The sequence below is a fragment of the Euphorbia lathyris genome, chromosome 6, assembly GCF_963576675.1.
Source record: "Euphorbia lathyris chromosome 6, ddEupLath1.1, whole genome shotgun sequence".
NCBI lineage: Eukaryota > Viridiplantae > Streptophyta > Magnoliopsida > Malpighiales > Euphorbiaceae > Euphorbia > Euphorbia lathyris.
This window is the reverse complement of record NC_088915.1, coordinates 30,072,398-30,095,455: the sequence shown is the minus strand read 5'-3', so window position 1 is coordinate 30,095,455 and position 23,058 is coordinate 30,072,398. Positions and strand designations below refer to the sequence as shown.

At 35.1% G+C, this 23,058-nt stretch overlaps 1 protein-coding gene across 1 annotated transcript; it reads right to left on the bottom strand.

Moving 5' to 3' along the window:
- Nucleotides 1-161: 161 nt before the first annotated feature.
- LOC136233134 (4-diphosphocytidyl-2-C-methyl-D-erythritol kinase, chloroplastic) lies at nt 162-7,019 on the bottom strand. Its single transcript, XM_066022719.1, has 11 exons — nt 6,683-7,019; nt 6,484-6,579; nt 6,326-6,394; nt 6,130-6,234; nt 5,991-6,047; nt 5,686-5,886; nt 4,980-5,072; nt 4,791-4,890; nt 4,010-4,109; nt 801-886; nt 162-427 (listed from the first exon to the last, which is right to left on the bottom strand). The coding sequence occupies exons 1-11, from the start codon at nt 6,839-6,841 to the stop codon at nt 357-359; spliced, it is 1,137 nt and encodes a 378-aa protein (XP_065878791.1). The 5' UTR covers nt 6,842-7,019; the 3' UTR covers nt 162-356.
- Nucleotides 7,020-23,058: the final 16,039 nt, after the last annotated feature.

The following is a 23,058-nucleotide window of genomic DNA, read 5'->3' as shown; positions in this document are numbered from 1 at the left end:
TTCGTTTGAAAAATAACCAAAAAAGCATTTCAAACGTAATTTGTGCCTTTTCCACCTTAGAATTTCTCGTGTAAATTAATAGTAATACTTGGCAACGGAATTTGATGTTGGTATTAAATAATAAATAGACTAGTCCTATCCCAGTTAACTGATAAAAGAAGTTGTAAAATATAATTTATTAATTATTTGCCTTGGGCTGGAACCCAATCCGCTCTCATATCATTTGTCCATGACCATCACATTACATCACAATCACCAGAAGCTCAATAGGCGTACTTGTAAGCAGGAAACGACAGTATAAGAACACAATTGATTGATAATGCAAAAAGAAAAGAAAAGATCCTTTGGAATATAAGTCATTGAGATGTTGGGGTCGAAGCAGGTTGTTTGTACCACTGGTTTGGCTCTCGAGTCAAGAAGTTGGCCTCTGCATGCAATTTTACACAGAATTTCCATTTCAGATGACAAAACACAACACAAGCTATAAGATGCAAACAAGGAAATTTCATTTTACAAAAAAGAGGGATTAGATTTCATATCCCAGTAGTGGTACTTCGCAAGCTTTACCCTTCACTCACTCAATTATAGGCTACTATCATAATCATAATATATCAAATTAATAACATCATCTCAACGTGCACATTGTCAAATCAATCTGAACGAGACACAGCCAGTTAAAATTCTCATGCTTATTTGATTAAATTGTGTTGTGCGGTTGAAGCGTATTTGACAGTGTTAAGCAAGGCATGCCAATATATATATATATTGAGAACAACAAGTAGTAAACTGATAAGCATTACCTGACACGAAAACATCCTTGTACGCCTCATCGTCATATATAAATTGTGGAGGATCTGGTGAACCGATGCCAACGATGGTACTTCCACTGCATAACCAATTTAAAATAACTCTACTTATCCCAATCCACATTTTAAAGCTATATAGCTGAATTAAATATTTGACAATATTCTTTTAGTCATTCTTTGTATATAACATCCAATTACTACAAAAAACAAAACAGAGTTTCTAAATCGCTTAGTTTCCAGAAGAAAGAAACACCACAAACATGATGATATATTTTGAAACACTCAAAGGAACACGAAACAAATTTACAATAGGAGACGTATGAAGGATCAGGGTTTCCTGGCTTTCAGATGGTACTATAATACTACTATTTTAATTCCTATCCTTCATGCCAGCCAAGTAATGTAATGTAAAGATAATGTCTGCATAAAAGAAGAGGGATTTTAAGATGATGTGTTGACACACAGTGTATTGTAGGTTGGAGTTTTCAGCCATTGAAGAAGCCATATTAAGGAATGCTTGCTAGCTGTATACGGAGACTAGAACAATGGTTCATTTTTTTCTAGTCTCTATTTGGTCTTACCTAGGGAGCATATTGGTTTTGGATATTCTCAGTCATTATTTTTGTCAGCCGCCATCTCACCTCACGCACCGGTGCATGTTGCTATTGTGTATTGCTGTTTCGGATTATTTTTGGTATTTGAGAGAACATTTGAACTAGATTGTTTCTACAATTGGTTGGGTGGGACCAATTTGACTGGCCCAAATTTCTTGGATCAGACCAAAATTTCGTGGTATCAGAAAAGCTCAACACTTGAATAATGATCCAAAAATAGATGACGACATCTTGTTTCTTCCGTTCCGAAATTCTATCGACAAAGATATTGTTAGTCTACTCAACCACTGTATCTCAAAGAACTGATGAAATATTTGCAATTTTTGTGTTCTAAACAAGATAACATCTCCCATATGTATGCTGTTTGTAAGAGCATCTACCGTGCTGTCCAACAGGGTCAATCTTCGGTCTTATTTTATGAATTTTAAGAAAACATTGAATAGCTGAATGATTTGCTGCTTTCTAGTGCTTATATTTAAAGTGCTACGTACTCAACAGGAGTAGATGGCAGTGATGAGGTTTTCTGGCTGGGATTGGACCCGAATATGATATTGTTAGATATCAATTCTTTCGAGTGCTGAAATTCCAAGTTTGAGAGGATTTCACTCTTATCCTGCATAGTGAATCCACTTCTTCAGTTCCAGCACCTAGTGCTCTTATCAACCGCTAAACTGGATCTCAAATCTCATCTAAGAGTCCGAATAAAGTAACCGTGATAACAAAAGCTCAGATGTGGGAAACAAAGTTGTTTGCTACTATTGCCATGAACCTAGTTACACCAACCCACTTCCTACAAACAACAAAATAAGTCTCAGAAGAATCCGCGTGCTCATGTTGCAACTATTGATACCTCAACTCCATCCTCTGGTTCAATGTATACACTCTCTAGAAGAGTTTGCTAAGTACCAACAAACATTAGCTTTGAAGAATTCTTCTCCGGCTACGACTGCTAGTTAGGTAACACAAATACGTGTCACCCTTTCATTGATTCTGATACCACATATCATATGATAGGTAATTCTAGTCTTTTCTCTTCCCAATCTAAAATTTTCTTGCACATGTTACCCTAGCTGATGGAACGAATTCCTCAGTCATTGGTTCTGACATTGTAATCCAATTCCTTCACTATCTCTTTCTTCTATCTGAAATTTATCTAGTTTTGCTTTCAATTAGATATCTATGAGCGAATTAACTCGATGTTTTCTGTCTCTTTTTCTTTTCCAAATCATCTTCTGGTTAATCTTCCAACGAAGCGGATTATTGGTAAAATTAATCTAGTTTAGATTGTGAGTCTTGTCAGTATGTGAAACACCATCACTTATCTTCTGCACCACGAGTCAATAAGAGGGCTACTTGGAACATTTTATGTTATGGGTCTATGTCCTGAGGTGTGTAAACCTAGTTTTAGGTAATTTGTTACTTCTGTAGATGATTATTCTCAGAAAACTTGGTTTACTTGATAAAAGATGGTTCTGAATTTTTCTCACTTCACTGCTCCTGTGCTGAAATTAAAACTTAATCCAATGTTTCAGTCCATACTCTCGAAGAAACAATGCCAAAGAGTACTCTAGAACATTTCAAACTTTCATGCTAAAAAAATGGTATGCTTTACCAATCATCATGTGTTGACAAACCCTTTCAAAAATTGCCATCTTCTTGAAACAACCAAAATACTTTTGGACTGATGTAATTTCAATAGCATGTTTCTTATCAACTGATGAGCAACTTGGAGACACTTCCACTAAAGCTGTAGATGGGGTTCGGGTTAACTATATTATCTTGCTCCAGCTCGAAGAGGAGCGTTAAGGAATGTACAAATGTAGCTAGCTCTATATAGAGAAATCACAGGAGGAATTATAGGGATTTTATTTCTTTACTTCTTACTTGTGTGTGCGCGTATCTATCTATAGATAGATAGATAGATAGATAGATAGATAGATAGATAGACACACACTAAATTCTTCAATCAAGACATAATATATTTTCCTCATTCTGTCTGATATTGTTATAAGACGTATTTGAGATGTTTTGACCATGTCTAGCGTGAAAATGGTGCATGCATAAATGCTAAAAGAATGAGAATATCCAAGTTTATCAAGTAAGAAAGAAGAGAGTGGCTAAGGATGATATAAGCTGAAGTGTTTAAGAAGCATTTATAATCATCAGATTTCATGGACTCAAGACCCCAAAACACAAGTAGAATAGATTATATCCATACAGCTTACTCCAACCACAATTGGTATTAAGGGTACAATGCTTGAAACACAACACAAGTTGGTAACATCAAATGCCAAATTTAGTATAAAAGTTTGTTTTCCTTTTTCTTCTCTATGGATACTCTCTAACTATCAGCTAGTGGAAAATGAAGGCGAGCATTAAGATTTAAGAGTTTCTCTTAAACCATAATTTAGGCAAAAAAAAAACAGAAAATATCATATATACTTGCAAACAATAGGATGCAAATAACGTAAAACATGCATATGAGGATTTGTACACCTGCTTATACATGAAATAAGAAAATACGAGGCAGTTTCATTGCATCTTACGAACAACTTCATAGAAATACAATTAAAGATCTAGAATCTGTACCTCCCAGACATAAAGATGGCATCATATTGTCCCCGGCCTGCTGCATTTATACGCTGTTTTAATCTTTTAAGTGATGGGAGAACTTCAAATGCAGGGGATTCTGCAGAAAACACATGTAAGAAATCACAAGTGCTATATTTTCAGCCACAAGGAAGAAAAAGAAAACAAATTAATGGGATTGGAGAAGAATTGTAATGTTGATATATACAACCAGAATAAATGTAGTGAAGGTTTGGATGAGTTCTAACTGATTCCAGGATAATACTGTATGCAACCAGAATAAATGTAGTCAAGGTTTGGATGAGTTCTAACTGATTCCAGGATAATACTGTATGCTTCTTGGTACAGATTTTTCATGTACTAAACTTAGGTGGTGTATTATTAAATATATAAGGAAATTGCTCAAGAAAAGGTTACTGTTGATAAATGAAGCATGATTTCGAAAAACTTTCACGTATTTTCCGAAAATTGGCCCTTGTTTCTGTCATGATTATATATCCGACCTGAGTACTTTTTCAAGTATTTGTAAACCAGACCAATCTTAAACCACCTGATTAACCAGACAGTTCAAAACAACACGAGAGTTTGTGCAGCCCATAGATTTGTAAAACCAAATATACTATTAAAATCCGTTTTCTAAGCAAAATTTATATTTCATAATATTTTTTAAAAGGTGTGTAATTGAATAATTAAAAAAAAATGACAGAAAGATGTAAGCTCACATAGGACAAAAAATTATATGGAGAAAAAGGAAAAGTAAGGAGTATATGTTAATTATTACCTAAATCATTAATACAAACATCTTGTGATATTCCACTCTTTGAGATCTTCTCCAGCAATGTTAAAGGATCAACGTTACTGGTTTGATCCAATCGAAAACACTGAGAAATGATTGAAAATTGTCTCATGAAGAAATTTCCTGGAGTTGAAGAAGTGAAAACATTATTGAACTGTAGAAAGAATATAATACCTTGTAAACTTCAGCAGTTGGACATGCCTCCTGAGGTTTTATAAGAACCATTGGAAGGTCAAGAGGAACTGGCGAAGGGATATCTTCAACGATCTGTACAAGAAGAGAGTAAAACCTTCAGTATTTTGAAACTATTAAATTGCATTGGACAAGCAGGATCATTGATGTAACTGGTGTGTATGTGCCTCAAAAAATAACTATGGGAAAAATTTAACTAATTCAAATTATTTTAATATGAAGGCAAATACTTTTCCTAACCGCCTACAATATCAACCAGATTTGATACTCTGACGAGCAAGAAATTAATTTTCTCAACTAAGAATGTAGCAGAATTTCACTCCATAGACAGTTCAAATGTTTTAAGCCTTCTCAAGAGTCAGCCAGAAGGACATATCATTCTATGCCATGTTACTAGACTGGGATGCCATTAAATTTACATCATAAAACAACAACAGATACTTTCACTGATGTTCAAATGAGGAACTAAAAGCTACGACTAAATTGTCTCTTGCATCCACTGAAGCAACATACAAAACAATTACTTTACGTTTTTTCTTTTCAAATGAAGAGGCCTAGAAAAATCTCAATGAAGTCCAAAGTGAACGGATCATATATTCTTGCAATCTCAGGGCGTGTATGGAACACATGGAATAGCATAGGGAATAATGTTATAAAAGCTGCATCTTAAAGCAAAGCAAATCCATACTTCACCACGACCGGTGCAATAGGCAGCTCCATGAGAGAAAAAGAAGGAGATATCCGAACCAATCTCACTTGACCATTCTAAGAGATCCTTCTCAGTGGCAAGACCACCACTGAACTGATTTGCGGCCCACAGGGCAGTTGCTGCATTACTACTTCCCCCGCCAAGTCCTGCCCCAGTAGGCACCTTCTTATCTAGATGAATCTGCAAACAAATTTCAGAAGTAGATAGTTGTGTATAAATTCTTCAATGCCTACATAAATTGATAAAAAAGAAGTAAAGGAAAGGATAGAATTAAAATTCCTTACCCAGAAGTATTGGTCAGTTCCAGTTTTTTTCCTGTAAAGATTGAGGGCTTTTATAATCTGAAGAAAGAAAAAAGGAGTGATGGCATAAACAGAAGGAAAAACCATTAGTTTAGATATACAATAACGTGTTATCCCTTACCAGATTCCTTTCGTCAAGGGGCACACCAGATACATTAGTAGATAAACGATCTGTAGCTTTTGAAGGAGACAAAGAAAACTTAATTGTATCTCCTAAACTAATTACCTGCAAGTTAACAACTTTTGAGTTGAGGGAGGGAGAGAACAAAACTACTGAAACCCTTAATTCTAAATTTCTTTGTTTGAATTGTACTTACATGAAACAAAGATGCCAAATCATGATAACCATCATCTCTCTTATTGGTTATTCTCAGGAAAACATTTATCTGCTCAACAAAAACAAACATTAATACAAATTCCATGTACACTATCCTATCCTATCTAAAAAGAGGAACACAAGAGAATTATTAATGACCTTGCAAGGAGAGAAAAGAGAGAGCCGTGAAAGAGGAGCATTCTTGTCTACTTCATCTGCTAACTTGTTTAATTTTTCATCAGGATCATACACTATCTAAAAACCATATCACCAATTAATCAATCAATAAAACGCCCAAAACAAAAAAAAAGAAGCACAAAAAATGATTTAATTTTAGAATGTGGGCAGTTTTACAAACCTCAAGCTGTTTGTTGGTGGCTTTAACAAGTGGAATTCTTCGTTTTTGATGAAAAAAGAGAGAGGCGGAAGGTCGAAACGAAGGGGAAATAGTTTTAGAGAAAGAAGCGGAAGAAGGGTGGAAGAGGTGGTTGTTGCAGAGGAAATGAGCGGAAGCCATGACTACTGGTGACTCGAGAATGGAGTTGCAATCTGAAGCACATGGAAAAATTGGTAAGAATATTATATGATAGGTGAAATTAATCCGTTTCAATCGATGGCTGCTTTGCTTGATAATTTAGTATTAATTTATCCGTTTTGGGTTTTGAAGTCAATTTTGAACAGCCACAATGGGAATCAAATATCACAGTATCATCTACTATAAAGCTCCCTGAATTATAGTGCTAGAATCAATTAGCCCCTATTTCACACAAATTACCAATCAAGTCCTTTAGTTATTCAATTTCATCAAATCAACCCCTCACAAACTGAGTCAAAATATAAAGCTATGCAATTTTCAACTGAGTCAAAACTAAGATATTATTGTAGTATTTTTTTCTTTATCCACAAAGCCATGTAATCAAAATTCAAAAGCAACAAAACCCTTTTTTTTTATGTTAATGAAGAACTGTTCTGTTTTTTTTTTTGGAAAAATTGAAAATTGCAAAAAGGAAATCCAAAAATAAAATTGGGTTATGGATTATTTCTTCAAGATTTATATAGAGGTCCTGGTTTTGTACTATTTACTTAGTTGAAAACTAGGCTGAATTTAGCTTTGAATTTTGAATGAAGAATTGATTTGATGAAAATTGAATAATGAAAAATGAATAAAATTAAGGGAAAAGTTTTATTAGAATAAACCGTAAGAAATCCTACTTCGATTCAAAAATTAAAGTTTCTCCGAATAATGTTTTACATTTTCTGAAAAAAATTTAGAATTTTATGGGCACTTTCGGGTTTCTCACCGGAAAACGCTCATCTAATCGTCAGATTCCGTTGATTTGGGACTAAACCGTAAGGAATCTCACTTTGAATCAAGAATTAAAGTTTCTCAGAATGATGTTTTACATTTTCTGGATATTTTTTTCTCACAGAAAAACAGATCGCCGGATTCCGTTCACCGGAAATTTTTTTACACGAGCTTCTGGGATCTTAAAATGACCGTCTAATTAAGACGAGTCCAACGGTATAATTTTTTTTTTTGAAAAACGAGGTTGGAAAAGTCGAAAAAATGCATTTTAAAGAAAAAAATAAAACAATTTCTCTTTCTTTTTATTTACACATTTGCCACATTCCCCTGCTTAATTACAAAATTGGTCATTGTCACACCATAAGACTTGTCTCGCCATAAAAAAAAATCAGTGGGTTACTAAACCCAGCCACTAATTTATACTTCTAGCCCCGGGAATAGACCGAACTACCCTTTGCACTAAATTTGAAAAAACCCAAAACCTCTCAAGAACCCTATACGATTTTTGCTCAAATCCGGACAAATTAGTGAACCGAATCATGGATGGTGATAAAAGCCGTAAAGGGAAAGCTAAAATGGTAAGATTTACCGTTTTATTTCATTGATTTTAGCTTTGATTTGAAATCAGTGGTTCGTTTTCTGAAATCGCCGGAATCGCAGTCGGGTGTATGAACATCACGTCCGACCTGTGGTTCCGGCGTGAGACAATCACGCCCGACCAGTGGTGCAGGAGTGATAGCCACATTTCCGCACCTAAGGGCGGGCGTGATGTTCATACGCCCTAACCTTAGGTCGGGCGTGATGTTCAAACGCCCGACCTAGGGTGAGGGCATGATGTTCATACGCCCTTTGGGTTTTTTTTAATATTTATATTATTTACATTTAAATTAATTTAGTTCAATTTATAATTTAGTGTAATATTTATTTACATTTAAGATTAACTTTAGTATAATTTTTTATTAGACGGAGCGGCCTACTAGGGGTGGGAAATCCATCCCGTCGTCTGCTCGTCGTCTAGATATGGACGACGAGGATGATACACCATGCCACACGAAATTGCGTGGTATAGATATATCCGGTCGTAGGCGGAGAGGGGCTGCGACGGAGCAGGTGAGGACGGTGGCGCATGTGGATCAGCCCGATATTCATGGAGGACCGGAGGGGGCGACAGATTTTGCTGACAGAGAGCCTGATAGCCAGTCTGTGGAGGACTACCTGGCTGTGGTAGCCCAGGCAGTGCGACAGTCTGCCTCTGCACGTGGGTTAGCTGGTTGTGGCGTGTCACCCAACTAGCGGCTACCCACCGATTTGACGATGATGTTCCACGCATTAAGAGGGAGATGGATGCGTGGCGTCGGGCGAACTAAATTATTTTTGTAGAACTTAATACATTTTAACACTTTTGATATTATATTTACTCTTTTATGTATATAATTTTTATGTTTATTAATTTTTATTTTAATGTTTATGTTTTTAAATTTTGTTTGTTAATTGGTAATCCGAGTTAAAATGCCGTAATTTTATTTCTAAACGGGTAATTCTAACCACAAGCATCAACAATTTTTTTTTGTGATTTATACATGCGGGCGTGAGGCTATCACGCCTCACCACAGGGTGAGGCGTGATTACCTCACGCCCGCGTGCCGGGACATGTTTTTTCCACCATTTTTCCACCTCAAAGCATCAAAGGGTACTTTCATCATTTCATGGGGCTAGAGGTGGGAAATTGAGGCTGGGTTTAACAACACCCAAAAATTATCACACTGAATCTCTTATTTATATATATATATATATATATATATATATATATATATTAAAACCTTCATAAATTAATAATCGATAAATTAATAATCTTTTTAAAATAATCATTTCTTCTGGTCCCGACTTGGGCCAGTTCAAAAAATGATCAATTTTAATAAATTAATAAGATAATAATTTTTTGGAACAACCCTTTATAAATACATTGTTTTATTATCTCTATAAATTAATAATTTTTCAAATACATATGTCAAGTATATATAGATATATACTTAGCATAATTTAGCAAAATATGACTCTATAGTACTTTGTTTTTTCTTGAAATTTAAATCTAGTTGAATTTTATCTCTAACTATTCTCAATGCATTCAAAAGTTCTGGTATACTCTTATCAAATTGTAACAAAAATTTATAAAAAGTGGTTGATGCTATAATCGTCTCATTTCTTGTGACTGGTTCCAAAGGTAGCGAATCATCCCTAGCTTCATTCTCAATTGAATTTTGTATGACACTCTATAAATTAATAATTAATAATTTATTGATTAATTAATATCTCTATAAATTAATAAAATTTCATGGTCCCGACATTATTAATTTATAGAGGTTTTACTGTATTGTGTTTTCAATTTTCATAGTAGTTATTGGATATTTTGAGATCTTTTTACCTTTCTTTATTTTCTTAAGGTAAAGTTTAAAAACTATTTTCTCAAAATTATAATTTAATATAAGGTTGGGGATAAGTTTTAAATTTTAATTTGATTTGAAAATTGGGAAAATTACAAAACTGGGTCAAATGGGAGGTCCATTTACATATTTAACCCATTTACTAATTCTACTACATATCTAGACTGATTTTGTGTGACTTTCCAAAAATACCCTCAATATTTACGCGGGGCTCGCCCCATCCCGTCTGACTTCGCATATTCACCCATATGGGAAGCCTGCGAAGTTAATGTTTTGATTTACTTAATGAATTTAGTTCGCATATGCGAAGCCTGCGAAGCTGAAGTTTGTTTTGCTTGATGAATTTAGTTCGCATATGCGAATGCTGGATATGATTTGAAGCTAATACGTGAAGTGGTATATAACAAAAAATGGCAAACAACAACGGATTCGAACATTAAAATCATAACATTATCAAAATTTACAACAAGATTGCCACAATAACAACATTCAAATCATAACATTATCAAAATTTACAATAAGATTGCCACAATCAACTCTACTAACTAATCATTTCAAAGTGAACCTAACTAATCCGGTACCAATTTTGAATCGGATGAGTAATCTTGGTGTGCACCATGGGACACATCCATCCAAAAAGGTCTGGACTTCCAGACCTTTTGGGATGGACGTGTCGCATGGTGCACACCAAGATTACTCATCCGATTCAAGATTGGCACCGGATTAGTTAGGTCCACTTTGAAGATTGGCACCATGGGATGGACGTGTCCCATGATGCACCCCGAGATTGACACAACCTCTCCTAACGAATCATTTCAGGAGTGAATGTGTCAATCTTGGGGAAGTTCATCCCTATACAAGAAGGAAAATCATCTCCCCTGCAGCCCAGTACGTCGCCTTCCAGAAAGGGATGTTACGTATTCAACCATCTACAGAAAAAATTAATCGTGTTAGGCAGGGAAAAAGACAATTTTTGCTTCGCGAAATGAAAATTAGCGAAGCATGCGAATGTAAATGTGCAGGGGAAGAGGTGATTTTACTTCGCATATCGATTTTTTCGCGAAGTCTGCGAGGTCTGAAATGTGACTATCTACGTCGCATATCGATGCTTTCGCGAAGTCTGCGAGGTCTGAAACGTCAGGATCTATTCGCAGACTTCGCAAACTAATTGATTCGCGAGGTAGATCCATACGTTTCAGACTCTTTCTCTTCGCAGATATTCGTGAAATCATCAATTCACGAAGTAGATCATCACTTTCCAGGCTCGTTCTCTTCGCAAAGTTTAGCGAAACCATCGATTGCAAAGTGAATTCATGAAAAAACGCAGAAAAAAAACAGATACTTACATTTTTCGCCCCTTTCACCCCCAAAAGCGACAATAACAATATGATAACATGGGAAGAACGAAGGAAATAACGTAGAAAAACCATTTCTTTGAAGGTAACAAGAAGAAAGAAACCAAGCAACGAACAGGAAGATGAAAAACCATTTACTCGTTTTCTAGGGTTGGGAAGTTGCAGAATCAAGAGATGAAGAGATGAAAAAGAGAAATTCATTGTGATTTTGACTAAATGGTGCAGATTTCGTGCAATTTAAAGGAAGAAAGGAAGATCAAAAGTCTTGAAATCATTAATGCAGGAGCAACTTTTCGCATAACCAAGGAGATGGGGGGAGCGGCGATTCGCGAGTGGTGGAAGTGGGAAGGTCAGGGGTATTTTTGGAAAGTCACACAAAATCAGTCTAGATATGTAGTAGAATTAGTAAATAGGTTAAATATGTAAATGGACCTCCTATTTGACCCAGTTTTGTAACTTTCCCTTTGAAAATTTAGTAGGTGGAATGTCTTGTCAAAATTTAGAGAAGGTGAAATGGTTTTCTTGATTTATGTGAGGGTACAATCTTTCACAGAAAAAGTAAAAAGCCATCATTTAAAAAAAATGGAGGCTCAATCCTTTGTGATTAGGAAGCCTGTAAGGAGAGAGAAATAATCAAAATTTTCATCACAATTTCATTTCTATTTTCTCTCTTTTTTTATGCCCAACTGTTCAACTATATTGTTATCATATTTCTTTGTTTTTTACAGACTGCAGTTGGGCAAAACAAGTGCAATAAGGTGTGAACAGTTGTTCCTACTACTTTAGAGGATTTAAGCACAACCCCCCCTGTGAAAGCAAATGATCTGAATGATGAAGGTACCCTATGATGCAGTTGTTGTAGATGCAGTTAGTGAATCCTCTCCACCCATTTTGACTAAGCAAACATGTGCGTCAATATTTAATACACCAATGTGTACGTCAATATTTAATAAACATTTATATCCAGATAACAGACGTCAATGTATATGTCACGTTGTGATTAATCGGGAGACTCTCCAAATTATAAAAATGTTATTAATATCTATATTTGGGGATAGCTTTTATTAGTCAGGGATTTTATATAGCGCAATTGTCAGGAAGGAGCTGAAGGAATAAATTAAAGGGATACTACCAGTTCATGTACCTCTGGATACACATAGGTATTTTGGGCTTACTGTCCCTAATTGGAAGGTCTAAAAGATGATTTTTTTTTCTAGTGGACCAGCTGCGAAAGAAATTCGTAACTTGGGGTTTCCGATTCTTATCACAGACTGACAAGAAAGTTCTTTTAAAATCAGGGGTGTATGTTCTCCCTACGTTTTATATGAATACGTTTCTTTTACCCTGTTCTATTTGTGAGGACCTTCAAAAATTGATGAATTCATTTTGGTGGGGTTTAAAACCGAAGAGGCAAAGGGGTATTTATTGGTTTGACTAGTCTAAATTGTGTCATGGGAAAGAGTTTGGGGGCATGGGTTTTAAAAAATTACATGTTTTTAATTTTACTTTATTATGTAAGCAACGTTGGAAATTGATTAGATCACCAAATATTTTACTGGGTAAAATTTTCAAAACTAGATATTTTTCCAAATGAGGACCTACTTTTCTCCAAATTAGGCGATAATCCTAGTATGATTTGGAGAAGTATTTAGAGTGGACTGGACATCCTAAGATTGGGTGTCAGATGGAGAATGGTCAATCAATTAGGGTATGAAAGGACCCATGAGTGCCTAATTTAGATGGATTTTATATAAATTCGTTTTTAGTCCATGGGATGGGAAATTTAAAAGTTGCAGATCTATTAATGGAAAGGGGGACAGGGTGGGACATGGATAAGCTTCGAGGTTTTTTTAATGAGTCAGAAGTACACGCAATCTGTGATATTATGTTACACTTTAGAACTTGTGAGGATGAATGGATTTGGCAGTGGTATAAGAAGAGGGTATATAGTGTGAAGTCAGGATATCGTGAGAGTAAGGGATTTGGGGATAACGAAATGGCTAATGTGGGATGGAGGAAGTTATGGAGTTCGGTGATTCCATAAAAAATGAAGTTATTCATCTAGAGAGTTTGTGGAAGATGTATCCTAACACGGTCTAGGCAGATTTAGAGGAGAGTACCGGTTACTAGAGAGTGTCTATTTGTGTTGATGGGGACGTGACAAAATCACATTTATTCACGGATTGCTATTTTGCAGGTGACCTTTGGAGAGTGGTAGGGATGAATATTCCGCAACTTGGCGACTTATCGATCAGGAGCTGTCTGCTATGAGAATTGACAATGGCAGGCCAAGAGGAGTCAGTGAGATGGTGTTGCAGTTTGCAAGCTATTTGGGACCATCAGAATATTGTCGTGTGGCAGATAGACTGGTGGCCAACGGAGCAGGGATGGCGATCGATTTTCGACGGTTATCGTGACTGGCTGGCATATCAACGAACTCCGAATGAATCGAAAAGGACTCGGGCAGCAACGGTAGATGAATCCTACCTCGATAGGCTTTCACCCACGAGAGGTCCGTCATGCCTACTACGGTGCTGTTTGGACTCGAGGTCCACTAGAGAAAACGACTAGCTCGGTAGGACCGGTGTTGGAGAAAGAGTCGCCACCCGGATTTTAGGTCCGAGAACGTTACTGAGATTCCTTGCGGGAAGCAAGTGGGTTCGGTAAGTTAGGTGCGCTTGGAGAAGGTTAATATCTCCTCAAAAGGAAATATTAAGCACCCCCAAAATCGTTCGATGAAACCACCGACCTCCTACTTAGCATTTCTAAATGCACCAAGGCTATTAATAACTCTTTTAAGCTTTTTAAATTCATTTTGAATGCTTGATTTGTTTGGAAAAAATCATTTTTATGTCATATTGCACATTTATACACAAAATCAAATAAACAACAAAATATTACAACCCAAAAGCAATAAAATAGGTACAAAATTAAATACAATTACATCCGGGCCGCACCAAAGCAATATTCTCGCATATTCATATCCACCAAAATAAAAAAGTTAGAAAGAAATAACATAGCTATATAATTAATTATGGTGTAAAAATGGACAAATGACTAAATTGAATAAACTTAAAAAGATAATTTAGGGACCTCATTGAAGGAAATTGGAAAACTTTAAATTAAGGACCAAAGTGAATAAAAGATAAAGTTATAAACTAAAAAATTTGAGACCTCAAACATGTTGAGGCCCTAGGCGCTGGCCTAGGAGAAGTCCCCCTAAAACCGGGCCTAGATATAAATACCAGATTTTTATTTTTTTTAGTCTAAATTATTTGTTATTTATTGAACATGGTTATTAAAACCGGACCGATCAAAAAACCGGATGAGCTAGAGGGTCAAAGGTTTAAGGTTCAATCATTGTTTAACCGAGATTGAACCGGAATTTAAATAATCCTAAAAAATAATAATTTTAATTTTATTTAACCTTTAAATATAAGAAAAATATAAAATTGAAATGTTTAATAATATCACTAAAAAATTATACTCATAATTATAACAATATTTTAGTACCAAAATATAAATTAAATAAAATGTAAGCATAATATTAAGTTGTTAATATAAAAACATAATATTTAAGTTTAACATGATAATACAAAATTAATAAAATACTTAATTAATTATTGACTCAGCTTATTTTTTTTAATTGAATTTTGATTTCCATAAAAAAAAAATTAAAGTTCAAATATTGAACTGTAAAACCGTGATCGAGTTTCTAGTGATCGGTTGGACCGGTCAGGTCATTGGTTTTCAAACGGTTCTATAAAGACTAATAAAATAGCCACTTCCGGATTTGAATATCTAGGGGTCCACTTCAACCCGATTGAACCAACCGGACCGGGTCAGGTCGTATTTGATAACCTTGCTATCGAACGAGCAACACATCATAAAAAAATAGAGTAAATTATTTACAAGTGTAGCATACCTTTAGATAAATTTATCTAAATGTTATATTTATTATTTTTTTAATTTATCCAAAAATAATTTATATCAACCAAAAAAACATTTAATAAAATAAAGGGTGTAAAAATTGCACACATAGACCCAGCCCTCCAAATTTTGATTAGGAGATTCTATAATAAGTCGTTTATTTAAAAAAAAAAACTATCCAAATAAAAGACGTAAGTGTTTACTGTTGAAACACCTTTCCACATGATTTTGATTTGACAAAATTATTTAAGTAAATGATAAAAAATATTCTAACACATTAAATTTAAATGCTTTGATTTATTTACACTAATGTGTTTGTTCAATGTTGAGTTTATTGATTTATAAGACATTAAGATAAAAAGTCTAAAGGCCCATAAGTGAAAGTCAAGCCCAAGTCAACAGATTAAGACCCCACGGCCCAAGAAGATAAAACGCTGTCGTATTAAGTGAAACGACGACTCAGCATGAAGAAGGATCGAGAAGCCTTCTAACAAAAGCTTCAAGAAGAAACTGCTGAGTTGAGCGACAATGCAGTCAGGTCAGCGGCAGAACAAAATCAACTTATAGACAAAGTATTTCTACTTTGGGTAAAGTTCAGAAGGCGCAGGAAGCTGTCTGGAAGACTTTGCCGTAAATGTCGAAACATTCTGTTTATCTGACGAAAAGCTGCTGAGCACTGCCAGAGACAGAAGATGCAAGAATCTCATTGGCCAACGACACTGAGCACGTCCTGAGTGACAACGATAGGAAGCCGTTAGCCTCCAACGGTTATTTCGAAATTCGAAATTACCGGTGCTTGAAGTGTCACTATATAAAGGCCTCTCATTTGCTTCATTCGATGCAGATCTTCAATTAGTCGAAACGCTGACCAAATTCATACTCGAAGTTCTGTGAGAAAAGCAAAGCAAAATCTTACACCAATTTCCAATCATTGTGTAAAAGTCTAGAGTGATTTCAATCATCTAAAGTGTCTTAGCAATTGTTGTTTAGGACAAACACTTTATCATTTCTAGAAGAATAGAAAGGAGAGGCTGAGTACTCGATCATAGTACTCAGCGGTAGTTATAGGAGTGAGTAGAGGTATAGAGGAAGGTACTCTTGTATACTCAGCTTCTATTGTAAAAGGTTTCGTGCTCTACCTTTAAAGAGCTCAGTAGAGAATTCAAAAAGCTCGGAACGTGTTCCGAGGACTGGACGTAGGCGGAGAGGCCGAACCAGGATATGTCTGATGAGTAACATATTTCTAACCCTTAAACTCCTTTATATATTGCTTGCTATAAAACTGACTAAGTAACGAACTCACGCTGAGTTGAGTGCACTAAGAAGCTGAGTTCAGGAATAGACTCTAAGTGCTATCTCCTGACTCAAGGAAAGAAACAGACTTAGTCACAAGTTGACTAAGCTTGTGTCTTAAAACTACTTAGCGCCGCTGTGTAGACCTTTTCTTAAGAAAAGAAGTCAGCCTTAACGGACAAAATTTTAAATAGTTCCTATCCCCCCCCTTGGGACTAACCTTGTCACGTTATAAGGGACCAACATTTACATCACAATTGTGATTAACCGGGAGACTCCAAATTATAGAAATTTTATTAGTTTCTATTTTTGGGGATATTTTTTTATTTAAAAGGTGACATGAGACTCTCCAATTTCTTTAATTCTTTTTCGATTTATGCAAAACCCAGATTTTTGAAACGGGCCCCTTATTTTGTAGCAGCAGTCAAATCCAATGCATACATGAACTGGACATCCTAGAAGCTTTAGCGGTACGTACTAGTATGCTTTGGTTGACGAGTCAGTATTTCACTCATGTGGAATTTGAATTGGATGCTAAACTGGTAGTGGAGGGCATTAATTTTACAATAGTGGATCTGTCTGAATTTGGTTCAATGGTACATGACTGTAGGGTCATTCTTGATAATAATCCTAATTTAAATTTTCATTTGTTTCTTATTTAGCGAATGAGGCTGTTCATTTTTTTTTCTAATTTTTTAATAGTTAAATTATTAGCGAATGTGGCAGGTTGAATGGGTTTACCAGTCATTTCTACCTGTTGTATACTTTAGTGGGAAGTCACCATAAGATTGTAGAGTTCTGTGTGCAAAAATGAAAGTTGTATACCAAAGTGTAAAACATGGTAAAGGTTTTACACCACATATATAATTTATCCGCCTTTTCAAATACTATATTTGCTCCAAGATTATATAAGGATGTTAAGGCCCACCTATAATATTCTCCTGAGATTTTGGGATTTTGAAAAACAAATTCCCGCTCTTTTCCTTATTCGTAGCCAGCTTACTCCAAGGATTAAGCATCCACTTCAAGCCAACCTAATCACCGGACTTCCTAATTGGAGCGTTCAACTAGTCACCCAATTCTCTGGTCAGGCCCTATGGGCTAATGTTGAAAAACTTCTCACAAAAACGATCGGTGAGTCCTAGCAATCCACAAGTGTAATAAATTTTGCTTAAGGCGCTCGTACTTAAGTTTGATGAACAACCACCCACTCTAAGATTTTATTATCTTCTTGAATCTTTTCAATGGCTTATTGACAACCACGCAAACTTGAATACATATATACTGTGTTCACACCCCCATTGAATTATTAACATCATGTTCAACAAACTTTCTTATAAAATCGTCAATCTACTTCCATACAATTTCTCACATGGAACCTATTAGCGATTCATAAACTTGGATCCAAAACGTTGCATTATCGAGATCAATGATTTCAGGGGTAATACCAAATTTCCATTCACTTGTAATAAGCAAATGATTATCGAAAGACCACAAACCATCGGCGATAACTCTATCGCGATCCAATGCATGGAAGAACTCAAAGATCAAGGACAACCAGACTCTACAGTAATTAATTTGTCATTTGTGATTATTTTATGCACAACTCAGTGAATAGGCATCTAATTACTAGGTCTTTAACTATATCCTATTTTCTTCCTATAAAAATAAAGCAGTAATCAAAGGCTTGTTCTAATTTTGTTTTACCAAAAGTATTAAATCAAGTTATTATATAAATACAATTAAAATTACAATATATATTATAATATTTAAAAATAAAAAATTAGTATTAAATCATTTAATATAACAAAGTATGTAACGGCTGTAAAAATTGCAGCACCCAGCCCCCAAATTTAATCAAGAGATTCTTTATTTAATTTTTTTTTATCTAATTAAAGACGTAAACACTTACGTTACATTTGAGATTAACCGGGAGACTACTCCCAAATATAGAAATTAATAAATGTGATATGAATCTCCAGATTTCTGCAAACCTTTGCAAACCCCAGTGCAATTATGTCCAGATTTTTGCAAAACCTTGTCTGCAATTCTTTCAAGATTTCTGCAACTCCTTCTAAAACTCAGATTTCTGCAAAACACTGTCTGCAATTCTCTCCAGATTTCTACAACTCCTAAAACTCAGATTTCTACAAAACCCAGATTTCTGCAAAAAAAAAAAAAAACTCAGATTATATATTATGGCTATGGCAAGGAAAGAATGGGAGCTGAGGCTAAAAAGCTTCTCCAAAAGAAAAGCTGGAATTGTCAAAAGCGCAAGTGAACTGACCTCTCTATGCGGTGCTGAGATTGCTTTTCTGGCGTTTTCACCAACTGGTAAGCCTTTCTCCTTTGGTTATCCTTCGTTGGAGTCCATAACCAATCGTTTTCTAGGACTCCCAAATGAAGATACTGACCCTCTTGTCGAAGCTCAGTGGAAGAGGAGGATTCACGAGCTGACTCAGCGCCATGATGAAATGATTTGCAGTCTAGAAACAGAGAAAGCCAAGTGAAAATCGTTGAAGACAGCCATGATGAAGGACAAAGGCAAAGGCAAACAACCTAATTGGTGGGATGCTCCTATCAATGAACTTAATCGTGAAGACCTACTTGTGATGTTTGAAGAGGTTCATACAAATTTATACATGAAACTCGTTGTGGAAAGCATCAATGGAGCTGCTTCTGACTCCTCTTCGTTTATCAATGATAATCATCCTATTGTTGGCTCTGATCTGAATTCTCTGTTTCCTCAGCCCAATCATCCAATTGTTGGCTCTAATCTGAATTCATCTCCGTTTCCTCAGCCCAATCATCCAATTGTTGGCTCTAATCTGAATTCATCTCCGTTTCCTCAGCCTCATCCTCCTATAGATGATAATCAGAACCCTATGGGTATGACCAGCATCTACAGCCCTTACATATAGCTGGCAGTGATGATGAAAAAAATAAAGTACCCTGTCAAGGCAATACGTAATTCACTTAGAAACCAAGACACGGGAAACATAAGGCAATAGTAAAGCAATATAAACACAATTGTAGATGCGTTTCTCATTCTGGAATTTCTGTGGAAATAAGGAATAATAGTTTTCTTGTAACAAAAAAGTAACGATATTCATGTTTCTAGGGAGCTCTTCATTGTTCGCAGACCTGCTTCAGCTCCAACTATCTTAGAGGTTCATTGGAAACGCCCTTCGACTTATTGGCTAAAAATTAACACTGATGGTTCATCTTTTGGCACCCCTGGACTGACGGGAGCTGGAGGTATTTACGCAATAGTAGAGGTATACCAGTTGGCTCTTTTTCTTTTTCCATTTCGTCTGCTTTTGCATATGAGGCAGAACTTATGGGAGCTATATTTGCAATTGAGCATGCCTGTGAGCGTGGGTGGTTCAATCTGTGGTTGGAAGTCGATTCCATGTATGTTGTTAACCTCTTTAGGTACAATAACATCTCAGTTCCCTAGCATTTAAAGCCTAGATGGAAGAAATGCAAATCATTATGCTCTGGTTTGCAGTTAGTGGTCACTCATATTTTTCGCAAAGGTAATAAAGTCGCTGATTGTCTTGCTCATTACGGTGTCACTTCTACTAGTCTGCATTTGTGGGACTCAGCTCCGTCATTTTGCAGGCATGAAATTTCTAATGATTGTAATGATGTCATTCAGTTTCGGTTTCGTTAGCTTTTATTTTGTTTTTTTTTATGGTTTTGAATATTGTATGAACAATTTTCTTTTCTTTTTATTCTGGGCCAGGCGGTGGGATTCTCCTTCGCCTGCCTCCATCTTCAATAAAAAAAAACACACTTAAATTAAATAAATGCTTAATATTTTAATTTAAGTCATTAAGTGGGTTATCAAATAATGCCTTCTTTTTGGAAGAGAAAACATAAAGACTTATAATTATAGCGTTTTTTTTATATAATAAAAAGATATAAAAGACTTTTAATTGTAACATTTTTTTCCTCTTAATATTCACAATCATCTTAAATGCATTGAAACGGTTCTTCCCTTTTATATTCTTATTTTCTTAAATTCATATCTTAAATCGTTTTAAAAAGCTGCCGCATAAGTCCAAAAAGATGATGTGTCAAAATTTGTATAAAAAGAAAATATGAAATTTTTTAATTATAGCATTTTTTTTTTTGTTTTTCGAATAGACTAAACGACTTTTAATATCTTCAAAAAAAATAAAATAAATGACTTTTAACTGTAACGTTTTTTTCTCTCTTAATATCCACATCATCTTAAATGCACTGTAATGGTTTTCTTCCCTTTTATATTCTTCTCCTCTTAAATACATTAAATCGTTTTAAAAAGCTGCCACATAAGCACAAAATAGATGATGTGTCAAAAATTGTATAAAAAGAAAAATATAAAGACGTCTTCTTTTTCGAATAGAATAAAAAATTGAGAAGACTTTTAACTGCAACGTTTTTTCCTCTTAATATTTACATCATTTTAAATGTTCTTCCCTTTTATACTCTTCTCCTCTTAAATACATATCTTAAATCGTTTTTAAAAGTTGCCACATAAGTACAAAAAAGATGATGTGTCAAAAATTGTATAAAAGGAAAAATATGAAGACTTTTAATTATAGCATTTTTCTTGTTTTTCGAATAGAATAAAAATTGAGAGATTTTTAATTGTAACATTTTTCTTGCTTTTAATATTCACATCCTCTTAAATGTGCCACATTTTCTTTCTCTCCATATCATTCTCCTCTTTTTTTTTTGGCTAGGCACCTGACCTAAATTAAATTTATGAAAAAAGCCTTAAAACTTTGTCTTCAAATAGTTAAATGAACCGTAATGCATCCCACATTGCTTAAATATCACTTTGAAGTGCTATTTATAAAGAAGGTCCTCATATATTTGACTGTGTCCTAAAGGGTACCCACTTTTATGAAAGAGTGAGGACCTACATGATGCTAGAGCACTAAAAACATGCGCCGCCGCTGTCCGAGCGGGGTTGGCTTAGTGTGGGCACTATAGTTTTGGAGAAAATATTTTTAGACCATGTAAAGACAGTTCAAGAGAGTGACCTCGTACGCGACTCATCTCATTATTATGTTCGGTAAACTTGCATATTACTTGTTCATGCTTTAATAATTTTAAGACGATTCTGTAATGTTATGGTTACTAAATAAACCAATGGACTGTCTGATATCAACAAGTCATTCCGGTTCGAGGGGTCTCACTTCCAACTGTAGAAACAAAAGATGTTGTTCTATCTTACTACGAAGAAGGTTGCTTCTGTTCTTACCACTGACAAGCTTGCTGTTCCTGAAAATGCTACTGAGGCAGAAACACGTCCCGCTGAAAAATGGTCATAAATCGATTTTCTGTGCAAAAACTACATTCTTAACGGCTCGGTAGATGACCTATATGATTATTACAACAAAAAGCTGCCAAGGATATATGGGATGCTCTGCAAAAGAAGTATGACACATAGGAGGCTGGATCGAAGAAGTATGTTGTCATCCGCTACCTCAAATTCCAGATGACTAATGAAAAATCTATGGAGGCTCAATCACATGAACTCTAAAAAATTGCACACGAGATTATCTCGGAAGGTATACTTCTTACTGACCAGTTTTAAGTTGTTATAATTGACAAGTTGCCTCGTTCCTATAAGGATTTAAAAAATGTTCTCAGACACAAAATTAAGGATTTTTTTTCAAAAAGTCTGATCAGTCGTCTGTATTAAGGAGGAAGCTCTCGAAAATAAGATAAAAAATGGTCAAATTCTTTTTTAAGAGGGAGTGTATGATGAGGGCATCAAGTCGACTAAGTGTGTGGAAACGAGTGGTGGAAGAAGCCGAATCAAAGGAGTGACACACCAAGATGAAGAGAAGGAAATTCATGTGAAAAACAAATCTCACACGCCGTGTGGATTTTTAAAAGACACCAATTGATTATCAGAACCACACCCACACGCTATGTGACCTTTAAAAAGGTCACATTTAATTTTCAAAATGTTTTCCACACACCGTGTGGATTTTTAAAAGAGTCCTTACCAATTAGTCTTGCCCTTTACTTTAATTTCCTTCTAATTACAACTTTGTCACATTTGCTTTACAACTCATGCTATCAACTTATTTGCAAGGTTGCCACCTCTTTACCTTTATTAAAATTTACCCCTTTAACCTTTTTTTAATTAGTTATGCAATTGAAGTTTTATGTAATTTCATCTTTTAGATTAGAAAGAGTATAAATGTATCTCTTTCCTATAATGACTTAACATTTTATCAATTAAATATAACATTTTTTTTAAAGCTTTGTGAAGGTTCATCCTTTAACAATTAAATTTTTCAATTTCTACAGATTTAACGGCTGAATCTTGAAAGTTTCACGACTCATTTGAGTTTAGTTTAGGAATAACTGTGATAATTTATGATTGAAAATTATGCCCCTA

What these genes read in the sequence shown, in the direction of transcription:
- LOC136233134 (XM_066022719.1), bottom strand. Translation starts at nt 6,841, where the DNA reads ATGGCTTCCGCTCATTTCCTCTGCAACAACCACCTCTTCCACCCTTCT. An exon ending in GAACTGACCAATACTTCTGG is followed by an intron (nt 5,887 to 5,990) that starts GTAAGGAATTTT and finishes ATTTGTTTGCAG; the next exon opens with ATTCATCTAGATAAGAAGGT. An exon ending in CAACTGCTGAAGTTTACAAG is followed by an intron (nt 4,891 to 4,979) that starts GTATTATATTCT and finishes ATCATTTCTCAG; the next exon opens with TGTTTTCGATTGGATCAAAC.